The sequence below is a fragment of the Alosa sapidissima genome, chromosome 2 (assembly GCF_018492685.1).
Source record: "Alosa sapidissima isolate fAloSap1 chromosome 2, fAloSap1.pri, whole genome shotgun sequence".
Taxonomy (NCBI): Eukaryota; Metazoa; Chordata; class Actinopteri; order Clupeiformes; family Clupeidae; genus Alosa; species Alosa sapidissima.
In genome coordinates, this window is record NC_055958.1 from 13088940 (window position 1) to 13108769 (window position 19830).

At 41.9% G+C, this 19830-nt stretch overlaps 2 protein-coding genes across 3 annotated transcripts; both read right to left on the bottom strand.

The window, feature by feature from the left end:
• Positions 1-1075: 1075 nt before the first annotated feature.
• On the bottom strand, positions 1076-6897 carry LOC121695706 (small ubiquitin-related modifier 3-like). The gene is made up of 4 exons (XM_042076776.1): positions 6752-6897; positions 5674-5802; positions 4801-4872; positions 1076-2367 (listed from the first exon to the last, which is right to left on the bottom strand). Exons 1-4 carry the CDS (start codon positions 6770-6772, stop codon positions 2305-2307), a joined length of 285 nt encoding a protein of 94 aa, XP_041932710.1. The 5' UTR covers positions 6773-6897; the 3' UTR covers positions 1076-2304.
• Positions 6898-8188: 1291 nt separating this feature from the next.
• pttg1ipb (PTTG1 interacting protein b) lies at positions 8189-19628 on the bottom strand. 2 transcript variants are annotated; one of them, XR_006026122.1, is made up of 8 exons: positions 19401-19627; positions 17161-17213; positions 16055-16163; positions 11521-11626; positions 10792-10860; positions 10227-10273; positions 9758-10031; positions 8189-9695 (listed from the first exon to the last, which is right to left on the bottom strand). XR_006026122.1 is itself a non-coding variant. In XM_042076629.1 (7 exons), exons 1-7 carry the CDS (start codon positions 19492-19494, stop codon positions 9988-9990), a joined length of 522 nt encoding a protein of 173 aa, XP_041932563.1. In that variant the 5' UTR covers positions 19495-19628; the 3' UTR covers positions 8189-9987. The 2 variants fall into 2 exon arrangements, 1 of the variants encoding a protein (XP_041932563.1); XM_042076629.1 differs by having other exon boundaries at positions 8189-10031; positions 19401-19628.
• Positions 19629-19830: the final 202 nt, after the last annotated feature.

Consider the following 19830-nt stretch of genomic DNA (forward strand, 5'->3'; position numbering starts at 1 on the left):
GCTGTAGGGTTTAATTTTTTTTTGCTTCCTAAGCTCAAGTAATGTATCCATAGCCAACCATTCAAATATGTTTCGAAAACCCAAACTGACTATTATATTTTTTAATCATTAGTAAAACAAAAGCAAACAGTTTATGTCTATGAACAGTTTGTAATGATCAATTCTGAGCTGCGTGACATCTGCTGCAGCTCTAATTATGAAAAGCCAAGTGGATTGTATGTGACTTGTCTGTTCTGAAAACCTATATAACCCTTATGAAAACAATTCAAAGACCTGTTATTTTCATTTTTGGTTAGACTAGCCAGTCTCTATGCCATCTCCAGTGGTTCACTTTTACATGCGCAGCAGATGCGCAGATTGGATAAGCGCTGACACCACTACCCCCTAATTGCATGTCTCTTTATTTGATAACACTAAATTAAGAAATATTTTCTAATCAGGAATATGTTTAGTTTATTTTTCTTTCGGTCCGCAGTTCCATAGGCCAACGTTCAATTGCAGCACATTATCCGCAGACTAGCAATCTCCTCGTCGAGGAGGCCCTATAAGCTTGCAGATCATAGACAGAGAAAGCATGCTCTGGGAACAGAGCACAGTTGCCTGCCTAGTGTAACCATGGGTATGTCTACAAGGAAAATGTCTTAGTGCGCTTCGGGGGTGGCCGCACCCCCACTTCCAACGTCTCTGGCTGCCTGATAGGTGAAGAGAACAAGAAATGGAGAAACATCAACGCAGTGCCTTGGTAGGCCTAGTGTTATTAGGTTGTATTTTGTAGTTAGGCTATTGCAAATGTAACACCCTCGTTTCTATGAAACTGGAAACAATTGAACCAGGAGACTTTGTCACAAGACAAAACAGATGTCTCAAAGCCCATTAGATTAACGTGAGCCTGTGGTTTAGATTTGTAAGACAAATATTTGGTTAGACTAGGCTAGCTAACTTTACACTGACACAACGTAACAATGCTCTGAAGTCGCGGTCAACATGAAATCCAAAACTTTTGATCACCAAGATGAGCCCCCACCACCCCTTTAAACTCTGAAGAGACTCGGACAGACGCACGCAGGACGCAGACTGAGTACCAAACTATATTTATTGTATACAGTAGTAAAGGACAAAGTGAAAATCAGCTGAGAAGTAGAATACAGAAAAAAGAAACCTTTTCTTTGATACACCGTCCTCTCTGTGGTACTAGAGGAAGGGAAGAAAAGAGGAGTTTTACACATGGTGTCCACCCAGGAGAGAGAGAGAGAGAGAGAGAGAGAGAGAGAGAGAGAGAGAGAGAGAGAGAGAGAGAGAGAGAGAGAGGTAAAGAGAGAGAGAGAGGTAAAGAGAGGGGGAGAGAGGTAAAGAGAGAGGGAGAGATATACCATAACATTCTCTGAGAAATATGGGAAACATCTGTACACCTCTGGCCAGAGTCACGACTGGTTGGTCCATTTAACTGTTAAACTGCCCAGGACATCAGGAGAATATGAGGAGCAAGTCTAAGCTCAGACCATTGTGTCTGGATGCAGCTTGGAGCAGGCGGAGGAGGCAGCGGCCGCAGAAACGTTCAGATTAAAACTCTGGGATGCCGAGAGGACACAGACACTACAGCCAGCCGCCGCTCTCAAAAAATACAAATAAAAGGAGATAAAAAGAAGAAACAATGATTTCATTTTCTGTTGGTCTCACAGGCTGTTTTGGGTTACAACTGAAGTCATGTGGTTTGGTGTCACCATCAGCTCACCTGTAGTCAAATTAAAAAAAGACAGACAGGTGTGTGTGTGTGTGTGTGAGCATGGCACAGCTGGAGCGGAATGTGTGTGTGTGTGTGTGTGTGTGTGGTTGGATGCTCTATGGTAACTGTTTTAAAAACATGTCTTACCTCCCACAATCTCCACCCATCCCCCCTCCAAAAGAATTCCACAAACAGACAGATGATTACAAAAAATAAACAATAAAAATATATAATAACAATAATAATTCTTATAATAATAGGAAATTACTGAATTTGGAGAGGAACCAGAACCAAAACCAAAAGCCAGACCCTCAGCACTGTTCCACCTCTGAGCTGAGCTCCTGATTGGACAGCAAGCAGGAAGAGGAAGTGACTCCTCATTGGTCCCCTCCAGCCCCCAGCCCTGGACCCCAGCGCACTGCCTCAGCTCCAATGGGGGTGGGGGGTGAAGCAGGAGAGGAGAGAGCCAGGCAGGCAGCAGGGGGTGAGGTGTGGTTGGGGTGGGGTGTGGGGGTTAAGGGTGGAGGGTCCAGGAGCCAAGTGGGGGATGAGGGGTAGGAAGGTGGGGTGGGAGGGGGGCTTTAGCAGCTTCCCCCCGTCTGCTGCTGAAAGACGTCGATCGTGTCCTCATCCTCCATGTCCAGCTGCAAGCACAAAACACACACACACACACACACAATGAAGAACACCTGTCTGACATCTACAGTTAGCAATAAAGACAGTTAAAGGGCCAGTGACAGGATCATCAGGTTTGATGTTGAAGACAGACACCATCAGTGACTGCTGTGGACTTGGAGACAGGAGAAGGAAGCTGGTCAGTGGAGCAAAGATTTGTCCCTAAACAGTGCGTCCGTCCGATCGCCTCACTGGGTATCCCACTTAAGGCTTTGACTCCGAACTTCGTTATTCGAATATAATTCGATTATTTTAAAAATTAAAGATAATCGAACGAATTTTAGGGATCTCTTAATATTCGAACCTGTAGCCTATGGAGATCATTTCTATAAATGTATTTGGTTGTAAACGTTGTTTTCAATTCAGATACCGAGGTTTTTTTTCCACGCTTGGTGAAGTAAAATTGCAAGCTCATTAGCAGGGCTATTATTGGTCATCTGGGCTCCTGAAGGTGACGTTAGCATCCTGGCTGGTTCGCACTTAGTGAGCTCACACATAGACATAATAGACACTTTTATTTTAAACTTAACCGTCCTCTGATTTGAATCACCTCTAGAGATGCACCGATAGATCGGCTGGTGACTGGAATCGGCCGATTTTCACGTGATCGGCCATGACCGGCAACCGGCCGGTCGGTCTGAGACATGCCGATTTTATGCCGGTCAAATACACTCGTGCGCCGCAATTGTAACAACACCCATCTGAGTTTGCAAAGTTTGAAGAAGCTAGCAACCAGGCCAACACTCAGGGCTGGAAGTAGGGCTACAAAGAAAGCGCTAATAGGCTACTGAGTTTTTCTATGTGGCAAACGCTGTGCTTTACCATTGGCCTACTGCGTGGAATTTACTAAGCTGCCACTTCATTAGGCTACGTAAACATCACTCATCACCGCCAGTCACTGCTGCTAATTGCGTGCCCACAGCTGAACCACAAGCCTGTTGAACGGAGATAAACGACTGCAACATTAAAAATAATCAAAGATGTCAACAAGCAGCGACATACAGTAGCCCTAGTAGTTCTACTCCACTGAAAAAAAAAATACTCTAACTATTTACTGCACGTAGACTAGGGCTATGCCTTAAAGGAGAATTCCGGTGTGATATTGACCTAAAGTGTATTGAAACATGATACCGAGTGTGAACGTATGTCTCATAGCCCATCTCGGCTTGTCCCCTGCACTCCAAAATCTGGCGCTAGTTAGCCGATGCTACCAACAGCTTTTTCAATAGTGGTGCTTCGGCATCAGGCTAGCCATGCAAATAAATCACTGTTTTACACCCATTTACGAGGCTCAATGCATCTCCACACTTCATTGGTAGACTTCCGAGGGCCCTGACATTTAAAGCCCCCCTGTGTAACGTTTTCAGTTGTTTGTTAACTAAATCAACATTTACCATTCATAAATGTAGCCTCATTCATGTTTAATTATGACCACCACCAATTCGAAGCATACCTATTGGCTTAGAAATCCTCATTTAAATCTACATAGCACAGGGGCGACTAGCCATGTACATGCGCCATGTTAAAATACCGGTGGCCAGCAAGGGACATAACATGCGAATACAGCTCAGTCTTTGGCGTCTGGATGCATAGAAAAACATTAGCTTGGATTCATCTGCAGAATTTCCCTACATTTAGCAATGTAAGTTACGAGCCCATTTTCTACAAGTCATATCTTCCTAACAGTCCGACATTGACATTGTATTTTCCAACGAAATAAATAAAGAGAAATAACTTTGTTCATGATCTGTCACCAACTCACTTGATCTCTAGTTTCTAGACCCAGAGACAGTTGACAACCTAACCTAACATAGTTATGCTAGGACTAATAGACCACAAAGTTGCTGAACGTGTTATTTCAGTTTAGTTTGCAACAATATAGTTTAACCAAAGTCCTTAGCTGCAGTAGCCTACTACCTAGCCATTCCCATTCACTAGCCCCATGCATTTCTATGGAGTATTTTTTGAGTGTTGTGTCTCCACATTAGAAAGTCTCTGGTGTTTCTTACTGCAGCTTCTTCTGCTGTGTAACGTAGTTAGTGTTAATCTTTTCACAACAGCGACACCTCTGTTTAGGAGAATATTGCAACTAGTGTCGCAACCACCATGTGCGAGTATAAATGGTTACGGCGCTTCTCTGACGTCACATTGTCACGCTACCGGCCGGGTGCGTCGAGTATGTGGGACGTTTAAAAGTTGCTATCTTTTCCCATATAAAGCATAGATGGCAGCTTTTGGTCCTTTTTCTAGGCAAACTTCAGACGTCTACTGCACACATAGACCATTTGAAGTTTGAACTACAAAAAAGAACCAAAACTGCCATCTTTGGGAGTGAAGAGAGTTGCTTTATAGTGATGCCACGGACCGATCATGTGGAGTTTGCATGCCTGCCTTCAACTCACCTGTGCAGGTGTGTCCGTCTCGTTGATGGGTTGTCCGTCAAACCGGAATCGGATCTGTCGGAGGGACAGGCCCTGGATGGAGCAGAACAGACATCAGTCTACTACCTCCTCCTCCACCACCACACTCACCAACACAACACACACAGCTATGACCACACCTGCCACCAATGACAAAAATGAGCTAAAGACTTCTAAGGAAAAAACAGACACCTGTTTTCATTGCACAAGGGCAACTGAGGCAGTGCTCTCTTGTAGCATAGTGGACATTGTGGTTTGTTGTCGTGACAGCAGGTGTGATTGTGCATGTGCATTAGGGCCAGTTTACATATGATTTTCTAGAATGTGTTTTGGGTGATTGGATCACAAGTGGTCTGCCAGGACACATCACGTTTACACCTGTATCCAAGCTATACAGCCAGAGGCACTGCTGACCACCTGTGATTAGATTCTGTTGCTGCCCACGTCACCGTCATTAAGTCATACGCATCCCTGAACACCTCAAATAGTGGTTCCAGTGATCGGGATCACAATGCGTCTTGGTGGATGTTTACACTTGTATTTACATTACATTACATTACATTACATTTAGCAGACACTTCTTGACCAAAGTGACTTACATATGTCAGCTATATTACAAGGGATCACATTGTCCCCGGAGCAACTTGGGGTTAAGTGCCTTGCTCAAGGGCACAACGGTGGAAGCTGGGAATTGAACCAACAACTTTCAGGCTACTGCACGCTAGCCCAGCTCCTTAACCACTACACTACCACCACCCCGAGATCCCGCCGGATATTTAGAACTGACCGTTATAGACTTAATCACCAAAGACGCATAACACATGGTGTCTAATAACTGTGCATGCAGAACCTCACCTGTCTCTCACAGTAGGCCTTCATTAGCTTGCTCAGGGGCGTGTGTCTTTTGATCTTGAATTGTACAACTGATCCATCCTGGCCTGCAACTTTGAGGTTGATGTGCTCATTTTCCGTCTTGACTCCTTCCTAATAATGAAGTCACACATGGCAGTTATGAGATCATGCAATTTATTTCAAATAATAATAATAATAATAATAAAAAATCCTGAATAAATCTAAAACAATCTTGAAAAAACTGACAGAGTGAAGATTTTCTTCCCAGATGTGAAGGCTCCTAGCAATTCTACCTTTCCCCACATATAAGAGTCACCCAGGAAAAGAGCATCATGGATTACTTTCAGGATGGTTTGTTACTACTGAAAAACTAGCCTACACTTTATGACATTACTGACTTTATTTATAGCACTGGGTAGCATAGTATATCAAGTTAGGAACACTGGGCACCCCAGCTTAAACTATGCAATTATTATTTGTTATGGGGAAAGTAGCTATCGCTGCTAACAAACGTTAGCTAACCAACCAACATTACAGATCCGGGGCGAAATTTAGCTCAAACTATTCTTTGGTGGCAAACATAACATTGATTAATAACTGCTGAGCACAGAGGTCAGACTTTCCAAATACGACGATAGTAACCATCCCTGATTCTAAGCTTTATTAGAAGCTAGCTATCTTAGCATGGTGGATTGTTGCGCTCTTCTTGCGGCATTTTCGCCATGCCGGCGGGATGTAACATTAGCAAACTATGCTATGCTAGTTAGCCTCTGTGTGGAAGCCGAACAAGCCAATTGGTGTGTTTTAAAAAAGAAACTCCTTACATAAACCGGTAATCAAGTTTGCTGTCGATTCACCTCGTATACGGCGGTGATAGTAAGTAAATAATGCCAAAAGAAAATCAATTGGTTCCCGGAACCCGAACTGGCGCTCTGACCAAAAGCCGCAATTCATAACGTTGCAACCTATGCTTTGTTTTCTTTCACTCTGCCCGCTCAAATCAGGAATCTGATTATCATACAATGGCCCTGAGTTTTAATTACTTTAAATAATATTTCAATGCACCAGTTTAACGCCTTACCTTTCCTTTATCGTCGGACATTGTATCTTTTCAAATTGAATGAAATAAAGAAATTAAATTGCGCGTTTTCCCTCTTCGGGTCTTCTCTGCTTTCATCAAGAACGTGCAAAAGCTGAGTAACTGATTGGCTTCTGGTAGATCACGTGTGCTATTTTCAGACTCGTGAACGCGCATGTTCACCAAGTAAGCGGCAAAGGTTCAAGCGTTCAAGCCATTCAAAAACTGGTGACATCGGCTCAGTTTTTCTCTGTGGTTCAAACTAATGACTCTAGTAGGCCCTACTACAAAGCAACAATTGATAGCCTTTTTTCCATCAGCAGTCATTGGTTCAAGCCTGCTAAACAGCTAAAACGAGCGTAACCTACTACGGAACGTAGCCTGCATCCTCGGAGTCTATGGGAAGAATTAGGTGCGGATAAGTAAATGTCCTGCATGACGTCTGCCCAGTTGACATTCCACCCACTAGCTCTTCCAAGGTGTATTTCTGGTATAGTAACGTAGGCTAGATGGGCTATGGGTTTATTTGCAGCCTACTGTTTGCACATTGTAGACGAATGACTAATGCTGTGTACTATTCATGGGTTTCATCAGGTCCCTACAGATGTAGACCAATCACCACAGACTGCATTCATGATCTAGGTGCCTTATTTTATACACCTATATGGGACCTGATGAAACCCATGATTGTGTAAGCAGATTGTAGGACACACTAGACTACAAGGCTCTCTCTATGTTTAAGTGTAGGCCCATTGCCTATTATTTCCGTTAATCCAGGGGTGTCAAACATAAGGCCCGGGGGCCAGATCAGGCCAGCCAGCAGGTTTCATACGGCCCCCCAGATGCTTTAGGTAGGAAGGGAAAATTAGAAAGAATGATAAGACACGATAGTTTGATAAGATATTCACATCCAGTTGTCTTCAACAATTTGTAATAGGCCTAAGCAATTTCTGTGATAAATGTATTAAAACTAGCACTACAAACCATCATCAGGAGGAAGAGGCCAAAAAACTGACATGGGTGTTTCAAGAGAGAAAGAGCAGGATATGACAGCAGTAGATGATTTGTACTTGTTTGTAAGTGGGTAAAGTAAAGGAGTATATCACCAAACAGCACTGACACCAGTGCAGAGAAATGATCATGACCATTTACAGTGACGCCCCCACGAGGTCTCCTTCCACCAAATCCGGCCCACTGCCTAAAATGAGTTTCACACCCCTGCCCTAATCCATACCTTATTATAATTGCAAATGTATTACAATTTCTTAATTCTAGAGGGCAGTGTTGTACCATGAAGTAATATGAGTAGATAAATGGATGGTTTACTTACAACTTCCCTTTTCAATGTAAATGCAAAAAAGAAAAAAAAAGAATATTGCTAACTTACCAGAACCTCTTCAAAGTTTATATTAAGAGTGTGGACAAAATCAGGGAGTACTGTTGAATGTCTATATGAGCTTTAATAAAAGCTAATGATTCAAAAGGTAGTCTACAGGAGCAAATCAGATTGTTTTTCACAAGGCTACAGACAGTAAACAATATGATTTTTAGGCACCAGCATAAGACTCATAGACTACAGTCATACAACAACATAAACAAATACCATGTAAAACCTCTTTGGATATATGTGAAATGATGACAATACCTGTAGAACCTTTTTGGATTATGTGAAATGATGACACAATATCACGTAGAACCTCTTTGGATATGATATTATGACACAATTGTAGGACCACATCAGCTAAGACAAAGACCATCTGGAAGATGTGTTGAATTCTCTACCACCAGTCAGAATACACAAGAGTGCCTAGAGCCTGAAATGTTATTGAGTAAACAAAAGGTACAAAAGGCTGTTTCAGGGAGACCAATGATGTCACAAAAAGGGTCATGTGACACCACTTTCAGGAAGACCTCTAAACTCTCTAAACCATAGATATTAGAAAGCTAGATACCGCATTGTACCGCATACCAGAATGTATGTAAATAGCGACGCCATCTTGGTGGGGGCAACAATCATTGGAGGCCAATGGAGGAACATGTGACTCCCAGCAATATGGCGGCCACGTATACGATGCTACCAAATAGAACTCAACGGACAATGCGGTATCTAGCTTTCTAATATCTATGCTCTAAACTGCCCATGCTCCAGAGTGCGACAGCTCTAAAGATGGACATCCTGTGTCGCAAATGTGACGACTGGTCTTTGGAGTTTTGAGTGGAGTGCTGATCAAACTAGCCAGGCATTTTTCGTATTCCTTTGAGGTAGTCTTCCAGGATGGTGAAATCGTTATGGGAGTAACTTGACTTTCTCTTGGGGTTTATCAGTGTTTTATGCCCCCAACGTAGTCTTCAAGGCAGTGCTGCCTGGAAGGCGCTATGGTTAGGCATGTGTTAAGGTTAGGGTTAGGTTTAGGATAAGGTGCCTTTAAGTCGACGGTGGCAGCGCTGCCTGGAAGACGACATTGGGGGCATAAAACACCATCAAGCTTCTGTTGAGCTGCAGTGTACCTTATTTCACAACAAACAGCGTCTCTCAATGCTTAAGTGTACGGTAATTTCACATTTCTTTGGAAATAGTCATCAGGAAAATGATTGCCAGTAAGCAGAAATCTGCTAAACAGTGTGACTCCTTGGCACTGAAACTCTCATTTGGTCAAGCTCATTTCAAATTAAAAGCTTACTGGCTTTACACTACTTGGCCTGGAGAACAAAACAAACGAGTACAAAGCAAACATATTCATCAGCTACACAGAGGCAGGTGCTACACAGAGCTACCTCACTAATTTGGCACATTTAGCACTGAAAGACAAGACTCTCTACAATCACATACAGTGTAATCAACCACAGACTGAACACAAACTACCTCAATCAGCTGCTGTCCCAGCTTCTCCCACTTGCAATAAAACAAGACAGGACAACAAAGAAATGGAGAAAAGGAAGGCAGCTGGAGGCGGAGTAGCTGAGGAGGCGGAGTAGCTGAAGAGACAGAGTAGGGGGAAGGAAAGGAGAAGGAGACGGAGTAGGGGGAAGGAAACAGCAGAAAACTGCTTCAGAAAGGTCACCCCAGACCACCTCAGTAAAACGGTGGCTCAGGATGGAAGTTCTTTGGAGAAGTAAAAGGACGAGAGAGAAAAAAAAACAAAAAAAAAACAGAAGTTCTAAAAGCGGAACCCCTCAGCACAACACAGGAGACAACTGAGTATGTTCTAGAATCAGGGACGGCTGATCACGGCGGTTTCTCAGTTGTTCTCAAATTTGGAGTAGCCATTGTCTTTCATCAGACCTGCAAAGCAATGACAAGAAATGACAGAAAATAAGTCATGAGGAAGCACACTAGAATCATGATTGAGAGAGAAGACTATCATTAGTGTCTATAACATTCTATTTATCGACACTAGCTTGTATGAAAACCTTCCTGAGAGTCCATTGGTAGGTTGGCCATAGACCTCACAGAGCTGAATGGACCAATAGGACTTACCATACTTCTTCCTGATCTCGTCATGCCGGCTGCGCATTTCTGCTTTCCTGTAAGAGTTAAACACAGCCAATAAGCACTAAAACAAACTCTAAGCCAAACAAGCACAGCCAATCGGAACAAAGCATACTAAAATCAGACAAAGACAGTCATCCAATAAGAAGAGAGCAAACTATCAACACAACTAATGAGGAGAAAAGAGGGCATACGACAAATCAGACCAGCAGGGTATGACGACACCTGCCTAATATCATGACCTGGGCTCCTGAGGTAAGACGACACCTGCCTAATATCATGACCTGGGCTCCTGAGGTAAGTGTCAACCTGCATGGTATCTTACGGGGAGTGACGTGTGTGCTTTGTGGCTTGGTGCTGTTGGCCGAGCCTAGGTGAACTATGCACTTCACTGTCAATCATACTTCACTGTCAATCATACTGGGTGTCTGTGTTTGCTGAATAATCTGAAGCTCATTTATTCACTCCCAAGGCTTATGGATTCCCACTTTCAAACCTCCCTCACACACACACACACACACACACACAGGCGCACACGCACACACACACACACCTCTCCTCATGTTTCATTTTCCTCATGTCAGCCTCCCGTTCCATCCTCTCATCCAGCTTCTGATCTTTCCTGGAGAGAGAGGGAGAGGGTGAGAAAAAGAGACAGAGAGAGAGACGGGGAAAAAACACACCAGTGTGTTAATACCAGATACCAGTTGAGCCTACAGTGCAGCCATTCAATCGGGACCTGAAGAGGATATTAACAAGACAAAGGGAAAACCAACAGTGTGGTAAAACATCAACTCAACAGAAATAGCTCTGTAACAGCTCTCATTGACTTCATACAAGTGGTTAGAGTAAAAGAGTAAACACAAATGTGTTTTAATAAAACTCACATTCCGTTCATTAGTCATTTCCTTAAATCATAAAGCAGCTACGTTTTGATTCTGCCCTCAGATTAGCTTTTACACTAAAGAGTCCCTGTCCAGAGTGTCACTGTGTGATTCCAATCCCATGATCCTTTAGTCAGATTCAGCACAATGCTCCAAACAGTGCTCTAGGTGTCTGTTCAGTGTGTGCGCTCAGGTGTTTAGACACCGCCCTGGTTTAAACAGTGGCTCATTCTGAGTCATGAACAATTCCAGTCAATGAACACAGTGCTTTAGCGTCATCCAAGAGAGGGGTGTAGTTTTGATTGACTGCTGAACACCCATCTTTGAAACCGAACAGCTGGTTCAACCTTTAATAGGCTTCATCCAGTCAAGAGCGCAGTGCTGTGCTGTAGGCTTACTTGGAGTTCCCACATGTGCAGCAGCAGCGATAGAAACAGACACACAGACCGATGAGGAGGACCCCTCCCACCACAGATATGGTGATGATCAGGGCCTGGAAGTTCACTACGGAAACAAGACACACACAGACACACAAACCAATCAGGCATTACAACATCATCTTTGCTGAAGCAGGCCTACTTTAGTACAACATTCTACATCATCATGGAAACAGTCTCCTCCATGACAGTAACATTCTAATTGTCAGAGATTATCAACACCACAACAGTAACATTCTACATCATCATGGAAACAGTCTTCTCCATTACAGTAACATTCTACATCTTCATGGAAACGGTCTTCTCCATTACAGTTAACATTCTACATCGTCAGAGATAATCATAGACTGTATATATAGAACTGGACAGTGTGGCTGCATTCTACAGTGTTCTATGGAATTGAAGCCGCCGAGGCGACGCCATCTTGGAAAATTTGGAGCCAATTTGAAGTGCGGCTGCGCAGCAAAAGTTGAAGCATGCGCAGTGAAGAGGAGTCGCGGTCAGGCACGCCCACTCAGTTGCCACTCAGCGAGTTAAACACGCCCCTTGTCAAGTGAAACCCGCCCCCTTCTCCTTTCCACAACGCAGGTCGACTCGGCGCCGAAGGCTAGCTGGCTGGATGAATTTTACGGCTGTGACTGAGTTAGCTAAACAGTACAAACAACAATCGGTTTGTTCTTGTCTGGTAAGTGTTGCGTATCAACTGAAACGTTTTTTTGTCTATTGGTGTTCTTAAATACGTCTAAGAGAGCTTATTATGTTGATTATAGACTGTGACAATTTAGTATGGTGAATACTAATGAGCTAACAACAGAAATGCGGACAGCGAATTACATGCCAACGTTAGCAGCTACATTAACGTTACCGGGAGGCTAAGTTAGTCATTGAAGTGAAGATTAGCACACAGCTCCCTTAACAGTCGATGCATGATATAATTGGTTTTATTAGTTGTTGCTGTTTTCAAATATCATGTATGCCATCTCAACATGGAGTTACCATTGACTGTACATGGGGATTAATAACACTAGACAGTCAGTACAGTATATGATGTGATAAAGCAACGGTATGATGTGATAAAGCAACGCAAGTTAACGTTAACGTAATGTGAAGCATGGACCTCATCAACCTCGTGTTAATGTAACTACTAGCCATTTTTAACGTTAACGACACCTCTGTTAGAGCTACTTCTGTGATGGTAGGTCGGTAGCATAGACTGTAAAAATTAGATCGGTAGGTCAGTAGTTGTAGACCGCATAAGTGAATGATCGATAAATGAAACACCTGCATTAAACACTGGCTGCTACGCCAAGAACCAGTCACTTCCCAGGGATATCGGTGAACATTTGAGAAAGACCTTAGTTTGTCATCTAACGTCCATGATCAGTCATACTGATAACGTTATTTTTCAAGCTGACGCAAGTTAATAACATTCACACCGCATATTTAAATGTGTAGTTAACATTGTAGGTAGGCTGTGAAGTTTATTGCACACATATATTTAATTAATTGGTATTACTAGTGGTGTTGAGTGCCTGATTAGATGCTTTGTAATGTTGTAAAATGGTCTGACTAACTTTATTGTAACTTTCCTTTTTGCAGGTAAGATATGGGTGATGACTGAATGTACTGGAGGTGGCGGCAAGGTGGTCTCCATGGTCTACATTAGTCTGCAAGCAAGGGAATGCCTACGTGAAGATGTTTGGCTGGGGTGGTCTGAGGTGGCATGTCCTCCCCCTTTCTCCAAGTACCCTGACATCCATCTCCCTGACATCATCACCCACCGTCACTGGATCAACCTGAAGCCCCTTATACATGGGACATGGCACAGCACCACTACGTTCTGAAAACACATGACTTTCAATAACTTCCATGGCACCAAGAAAGGTCTGCCTCTGCTCTGAACCTTCTGTTAATGTGACATCATTTATACTTGAGGCTGTACACATCCCTTTGTTTCTATTTTCTTTATTGATGTCACCCAAACTTCAACTTTCTGTATGCCCCTGAACTCACACAAAATGTAAATTGCAATGCGCCATTTAACTAGTGGTGTAGTCGAGTTAGTTAGTTGTAGTGGTGGGTATACTGTGAGCAACCCCAAATGTTATTAAATACATATCCTTGCCTATTTTAAATGGGTTTACTGTGTAGTCCTGTGTATCACGTAGACTATACCACGGTCATTTAACTGCCTTGGTATTTAAGTCAGAGGCCATTGCTTAGTATTTAACTGTAGCCTACACAAAGATGTAGATGTTACAAGAATGTTAATATCAGATTAATTATTGGTTGATACTAAATCAATATTGAATGTTTTTTATTTCTTTTGTGTGATCTATCATTCAGAATGCTGCAACATGCCACAATCAGCCAAAGAGGACACATCGTAACTCCTCTCCTAGTTACTCTCCATTGGCTCCCTACAGTAGACAGAATTAAATTTAAATCTCTCACTTTGGCCTATAGGACATTGACTGGATCTGCTCCTTGTTATTTTAATTCAATGATCAAGATATACATCCCCAACCGCCCACTGTGGTCTTCTGATGAACTTCTGTTGTGTCGACCAGTCTTAAACGCTAGGTCAAATTCAAGACTCTTTTCCTCAGTGGTACCATGTTGGTGGAATGAGTTGCCCAGTGCTCTTCGTTCTTGTGATAGTTTTTGGTCTTTTAAGCACTTCTTATACATTATGGTTTGTATGCAGTAGTACTGTTTTATTTTCATTATAGGCTGTTGATTAATTTGACATTGTTTATTATTGATATTCTCCTTAATGTAGTCTTACCATGTTATTGTTATTATATTATTGATTGAATGGGCATTATTATTTATTATTGCTTTCCCCCCTCATTGTTTATTTCATTAGGCTATTGATTGATCCCTGTTTTAAGTATTATATTGTTTTGTATTTGTTAAGGGTAACCATAACCATCATAATGTGGTATTTTCTTATGCACTTGAAACAAAGAATAAAAATGTTTCTTTAAACGTAGTACCACTTTAAACACATCACACACTGAACAGCAAAGTAGCTTCCTGATTATGTGTAAAATGTTTAGAGTATCCTGTCCTGATGTAGTAGGTCCATGTTCTCATATTTTTACAGCTGACATGAAGGCTGCAGTATTACATTTTTGATTTATAATGGAGCACCCTCTCTGGTGAAAGACTAGCAAGCCTGTGGTAGAGGCATACGATTACAGACATATTGAGAGGGCCTATCAATGAGTTGTCACAGTTTTCAATTTAGACGTATTATTTTGAAATGATGTACGTCTACGGGAGGATTTACCCCGCAAAATGTTACGGGAGGATTTCTCATGCAAAATGCTTCTCCAGCAGTGCAATCGCAGGTAACAACGATACCTTAACGCATTTTCAGATACCGCTGTTCTGAGCATACTAAGCAAATTGGCCATTTGTAACTTTGAATCCCTCCTCACGTTAAGCTATGGTCCAATAATGTGTTCACTAAAACACAAGTAACGTTATTTGTCGGGCTGATTCATAAATGGGCATACCGAGGTTGTCGACCTAGCAGGCTAGGTGGCGTTTTTTGCCATTCGCAAAACTAAGCAAGAGTTAACGTTAATGAAACTTTACATCGCCTTCTCCAGTGACAAAGTATATTCAAATGAAGTTGCAACGATGATGGCGGCAATCACTGGTTACGTTAAACCATTTCAAACAAGTAGGACTGTAAATGATGGTGACTATGGCTAACGTCACTTCGGATCAATATAGCAGAGCCCTTTTACTTTACCTATCAACTGGCTAATGCTAGCATGATGTAGCATGCTATGAGCTAATATACTTAGCATCTACGAAAGAACAGAACATATCTTTTTTCACAAAGAATCTGTCACAACTAACAACGATGTCTCTTACCAGCAACTACACAATGTATGACTATCAATATGTATTTAGTCAGACTGTGATAAGATATAGCCTAATGATAATAACAGCAACACTTATTTAGGTTAGATTATGTGTCGAAATCATAGGGTCGAAATCAGGTGTTAAAATAAGTGAGCGAGTCGCGGTAGTGTCTGCAGCCAGCTGTCAATCATAGGTGTAAACACGCCCTTTTAGATTTGTTAATATAACATTAAAAAAAATAATTTCAGCGAGAAAAGAAAAATTGTGTGTATTGAAGCATCTTGAAAACTATTTTTTCGAATAAAAAGTTGTTGATACAAAAATAGTTTTAGATGAGAAAAGTGACACGGAAAGTTGGCTACTTGGCCATTGAAATACATGGGGATGGGCGGAGTTACACATTGTACTGCAGCCAGCCACCAGGGGGCTCTGGACTAACGCTCGCATCACTCTTAACAGACGGCACACTGTCCAGTTCTATATATACAGTCTATGGAGATAATCAACACCACTACAGTAACATTCTACATCATCATGGAAACAGTCTCCTCCATTACAGTAACAATCTACATCGTCATAGAAATCGTTTAGTCTGTTCCAGTAACATTCTTACCCCAGCAGACTCCCCATCTAGCCTGAGGAAGGGGACACAGGCTGGTGGGAGGCAGGATATTCCTCACAGGGTACTCCACACACGCTCCACTGCTCTCACACCATAAACACTACAACACACAAATACACAGGGATCATTTACAGGTCCATTACATGCCCTTATCACCCGGAGAGAAGAAATACTCCTTTCTGATTGACTGGTGGGGTGGCTATTAATTCTGAATAACGGGACACCTATGAAGTAGATCTGGTAAAAAAAGTTTAATCACTGTTCCATATCAGTACTTATGAATGGTAACTATAAAAGCCATAGTAGGACAATGGTTGAGCCTGGAAGCAGGTTTCACAACAATGAAATCAACTGTAAACAAGCTACCTGTCAATGCTATCGCTGTTAGGGCCAAAGAAAGTTGTAGGCCTACAACAAACTGAACAAGTCGGCTTCTTTTTAAACGGAACTGCTTGTCTCCTTTGCGTGCTATGAAGGCATGACTATTGCCTATAGTGGCAACCGGGTGATAAGCGGGATAATGGCCTTCGAGGGGTCCTGTTACAGTACACCTCGGCGGCCGTTATCCCTTACAAACAACATGGCAGATAACATACAAAGTAGAACGTGGCAGACAACACCAGACAATACACACACAAACAGAGAAAAACTACTCAAACAATTACAAGAACACAAACCAGTTACAATAACTGAACCAGCCACAAGACACGATCAATGAAGTAGATAACAAATAACTACATTTCTGTGAGATGAGCAAGCACACCTTTCGTGCCACAACTGGCACAGACAATTAAGACTGCAGAAATGTTCAGACAAGACCAGACAGGTTGGTTAAACTCTGTACTAGCATGAGTTACAAGAGTGTGCTGCACTGTAACACTAAATTCAGAGATTGCACAATAGTGTGTGTGTGTGTTTTATGGTTGGCTGGTTCCATCATTAAGGTTAAATTGTAAAAAATTGGTAAAACTGTGGCCACCTCCCACTATGGCCTGTTAGTTCCTGTATGTGTATGTGGCTACGTGTGTGTGTGTGTTTGTGTGTGCGTAAGTGTGTGTGTGGCTGTGTGACCTGCTGTTGTCTGTCACTATTCTCACCGTCACATTCTTCAGGCACTCGCCACAGCTTGTGTTGGTCTTCGAGGCGCAAGCTGTCATGAGAGAAGAACACAGTTAAGAACAGTAGAGAAGTAGTAGAGGAGAACACAGTTAGTAGTACTGTGTGTGTGTGTGTGGGGCAATGACTAACACCACTATACTGGGAGTATGTAAGCAGTGCAGCACTGTGCTAAAAGATCTTATTTCATCTCCAAAGTTGCTTACAGTTCAGCCAGTATAGGCCCAGTTGGGCCCTGCAGGTGTTCCATGGTCTTTTTCTGCAGTGCTACGGATGTCACCAGGCACTAGATTGATGCTGGACTCGATGATAATGATGATGCAAGAGCAAGAGACAATCGTTTCAACCAATGGCTTAGTAGAAAACCACTGATGACAAAAGGTTTAACACAGATTGGTATGTGATTGCTTACAGTCAGTGATGGGCAGCTACTAGTTTGGATGGGAAGCTACTAGCTTAACTACATTTCTCAGTGGCTTGGTGATAGCGTAGCTATTTTCTAAAGCAGATAGCTTTTTTTGACCATGCTAGTGCAGTAGCTTTTAGAGAAGCTACATTTTCTGGAGCATTTGTGAAGCTCACAGTAGAGCTTTCTTCTGGCCACCCATACAAGTTCAGTTCTATTCAATGGATCTGACAAACATGACACATTTGCCCAACTACATCTGAGAAGGGATGGGGTCCATTATCGTGCTACATTGTCTGCGAAACATTCAGATACTCTATACGGTGTAAACTTGCAAGACAAACTCATTTTTTATGGCAGAGCTGAAGCAACAAAATTGTGCTTTCAAAGATGTTGGTGGTAGAGTCTGGTTTCTACTGTGTGGTTATAAAATAGCCTGTCGAAATTGGTGGTATTAGTTTTAACTTGCACATGGTTAAGATAAACTAACTGGGTAGCCTAATTGTACTTTTAAATGTAGCACCACAATTTCAGCCAAGTGGAAAGAAACTGGGATAATCAAGAGAAGATGACATTTTTACAGGCAAAAATCCCCCCAACAATGAAGATGCAAACATGCACGCACACACAGTTACATAGTGCATTCCATTGCTATTGTACTTTCAATATAGGCCTGGTTAAAGAATTTTGAGTTAGCTTGCAGTTCATTCTGCAAACCGAAATTCCCAAATTGAGCATGCCCATGCTGGAGCTGTGAGAGTAACAATCAAAGGTTGTTGTTTTTGAACTGAACATATGTTATAGCCTGTAAATAAAGGTAACTAAGTTACTGTATCCATTTGACTGAGTTATATTGGTTAGGTAATTCAAATAGCACTGTTTTTTGACAAAGTAGCTTTTGATGTAGTAAACTACTTTGTTACGAAATGTATGTAACTTAGCTATCTGGAATATTTTGTGTAGGCTAAGTTCAGACCCTTAAACCTAAAATAATCTTTACAGTATTTAAGGAGAAACAGCATTCATTCCGACATTTGATTACATTCCAGCCTTCTCACTGTGAAGAAAACATAAAAGTAGGTCCATTAACTGCTGACTGGAACAGCGCAGTGCGCAGTGAAAAGCCAAATCAAGTGATGAGAACATGACCACTAACTCATGACAACTCATGATGTTGTAAAACAGTGGGTGGAGAAATCTGATTCACACAATGAATGGTAACTGATAACTTGATGAGTGAGAAACAGCCTATACAGAGAAATTACGCAATGACGGTTACTAGAGACTAGAACCTACACTTAACGTTTGATGTTAACGATCAGAGTAATGGCAATGTATCAATAAAGTAGCTTTCAAGTTGACTCAATTACTTAGAAACTAACGTTATTATTAACTTAACACACATTAACCAAAACAATCGAGTAACGTTATAAAAAGAATGAAAAACTAAAGAGTTGTTAGCAAAGTTTGTTTGAAGATATCGCACAATGTTCCAACTGACAAGTATCCTACTAGGCTAATGTTACAGAAGTCGGACAATTTACAAAACTGTAACATTAACGTTAACGTTAGCTGGGCTGGTCGTTATCACGTTATTTTCTTTCCCAATTCTAACAATGGCAGGTTTCAACTTTTGCGGTGTCTCATCGATACAGATATTGGGAGCTGAATTTAACTCACAAAACATAGCATTCATGTAATCAATATTTAATGGCGACTTAACCAGTTAGCTAACGTTGCAACGCTAACAATTACATGTCCAGCTAACATTAGCTCACAGTTATGGCTTATTTTTCTTTAAGTAACGTTACTTACTTGCTGCGGGGTCAGTGGTTGACTGGGTAAAGACCACGGTTACATTAAAAATAAAAAGCAAAGTTAAAACCACATAATTCTGGTAGTCCACCATTTTCACAATAAGTAAGGCAGGCAAGGTTAAATCTCAAGTCGCTGGTCAGTCACAGTGAATCACAGTTTACACTCTCTTTGGTGGAAGTAGGTCGCAAAACAACCAACTCTCCGCCTCGTTCAGTTCTTTGCTCTCGGATGACCCACCCACATCAGATCTCAGCCAATACATGCTCTCTCTTGGTCACTCAACATGCCCTTTATCTATAAATACACGTCTACAATGTGCCAATTTAAAGCTTTTGAAATCTTCGTAACCTCTTCTCTGTAGGCCTATTGTCATTTTGTTCATTGTTGTAGGCCTAAGTAGTTATTCTGTAGTTATTTTCAACATCTT

What these genes read in the sequence shown, in the direction of transcription:
- pttg1ipb (XM_042076629.1), bottom strand. Translation starts at nt 19,494, where the DNA reads ATGGTGGACTACCAGAATTATGTGGTTTTAACTTTGCTTTTTATTTTT. An exon ending in TAGATGGGGAGTCTGCTGGG is followed by an intron (nt 11,627 to 16,054) that starts GTAAGAATGTTA and finishes TTGTTTCCGTAG; the next exon opens with TGAACTTCCAGGCCCTGATC. An exon ending in TGCACATGTGGGAACTCCAA is followed by an intron (nt 10,861 to 11,520) that starts GTAAGCCTACAG and finishes CTCTCTCTCCAG; the next exon opens with GAAAGATCAGAAGCTGGATG.
- LOC121695706 (XM_042076776.1), bottom strand. Translation starts at nt 6,772, where the DNA reads ATGTCCGACGATAAAGGAAAG. An exon ending in AGGCCTACTGTGAGAGACAG is followed by an intron (nt 4,873 to 5,673) that starts GTGAGGTTCTGC and finishes TGCTCCATCCAG; the next exon opens with GGCCTGTCCCTCCGACAGAT. An exon ending in AGACGGACACACCTGCACAG is followed by an intron (nt 2,368 to 4,800) that starts GTGAGTTGAAGG and finishes TTGTGCTTGCAG; the next exon opens with CTGGACATGGAGGATGAGGA.